This window comes from Myotis davidii, unplaced genomic scaffold (assembly GCF_000327345.1).
Source record: "Myotis davidii unplaced genomic scaffold, ASM32734v1 scaffold2152, whole genome shotgun sequence".
Lineage (NCBI taxonomy): Eukaryota > Metazoa > Chordata > Mammalia > Chiroptera > Vespertilionidae > Myotis > Myotis davidii.
The window spans coordinates 103428-104964 of NW_006283542.1; the positions used below are offsets into that span (position 1 = coordinate 103428).

The 1537-nt window shown below is 62.9% G+C and overlaps 1 protein-coding gene across 1 annotated transcript in view; it reads right to left on the minus strand.

Moving 5' to 3' along the window:
• ETFB (electron transfer flavoprotein beta subunit) overlaps positions 1–939 on the minus strand; it is a 15715-nt gene extending 14776 nt beyond the window's left edge. Inside the window, exon 1 of the mRNA XM_006753698.2 lies at positions 803–939. Coding sequence (XP_006753761.1) covers positions 803–859 — 57 coding nt within the window. The 5' untranslated portion in view covers positions 860–939. The remainder of the gene's footprint in view (positions 1–802) is intronic.
• Between the last annotated feature and the right edge of the window lie 598 nt (positions 940–1537).

Below are 1537 nucleotides of genomic sequence, written 5' to 3' on the forward strand. Positions count from 1 at the left end.
TGGGGGGTGCGGGGGGAAGGGGGCAGACATGGGTGGGTAGTCACCACTTTATCTGGTTTAGACAAGCACTGAAAGGCAGTGGCCTGGGGCAGTGTGTCTGAATGGCCTCTGTCCACACCAGCCTCTCTCCAGGCACAAGCCAGGCTCTCAGAGACGCCCCCAAACCGTCTCACGGAGGATGTGAGCCATTCCACCGACTTATCCGACTGGCTTTCGGCTGCAGGGAGCACTTTTCCCGCCTTCCCAGCTATGCAGGTGGCACAGATCTGGGTTCCCTGGGCACCTGGCCTGAGCTCCAGGGCGGCACCATGCATGCTCTGAGGTGCATACAGTCCGTGGGGTTTGCAAGGCCGCCGGCGGGTGGCAGCATGGCTTGTGTGCAGAGCCCTGGCGGGGGAGAGGCGCCGACGGGCCTGGACGGGAACCTCGGCTCCGCCCCTTCCCGGCCAAGGGACCGATCTGTGCCTCAGTTTCCCCGCGTGTTAAACAGGGAGCTCGACTCCAAGAGCGGGTCAGAAACAGAGGCGGTCACTCGCCCTGCACGCAATTGTTCAGGCAGTGAGTTCAGAACCGGAGGAAAGAAATCGGGGTCCTAACCCCGGAGGTACGAGCGGCTGTCAGAACCTCAGTCTCTGGATCTGTGCCCTCAGGTGTGACTTTGATGTTAGAGGGGGCCGGGGGGAGGGGCGAGAGGGCAGAGATCAGAGGTTACGAGAAGACCCCCCCCATACAAGGTGCGCTCGTGACCCCGGAAGCACACGGCCGCGGGGCACGGGGAGGTGGGAGAGGGGGGCCCGGTCACCTTCACGGCAAAGTCGATGACCCTCTTGACAGCCACCAGCGCGCGCAGCTCCGCCATCTTCCAGCCACGGCCACCTGCGGGGTCAGGCCGCACCCTCCCGGCCCTAGGCCGCGAGGCCCCGCCTCCTCGTCCTGCTCTGCGCCTGCGCCCGGGCCGTCAGCCAGTCACCTCTGCGGTGCCCGCCTCCGCCCCAACAAGGACCAATCGGAAGTCCGAAGTGAGGGAGGTGTGTCAAGCGGATGAGGACCAATGGGAAGCGGATTCCAGAGGGAGAGGCGGAACCCAGAGATAAGCGACAAGGGCTTGGGAAGGGGCGTGGCCGAGAACTAGGGAAAAGGTCGCTCCCGAGGGAGGGAGCGGAGGGGGGAAGGCGCCGGCGTTCTACCTTTTCCCCAGCGTCCTCCGACCTACCCCTGCCCCAGTTCCCCGTGTCTTCCTCGCGTCTCAAAGTCGCAGCGCCAGTGTCCCCACGCCCACCCCACGCCCCTGAATCCTCCCGTGTTTGCTTTACATCCTCTCCATGCGCCCCGTGTCCCCGTTCCCCCCCACATCCATGTCCCTTTTTAAAAAAATATATTTTATTGATTTTACATAGAGGAAGGGAGAGGGATAGAGAGTTAGAAACATCCATCAGCTGCCTCCTGCACACTCCCTACTGGGGATGTGCCAGCAACCAAGGTACATGCCCTTGACCGGAATCGAACCTGGGACCCTTCAGTCCGCAGGCTGACACTC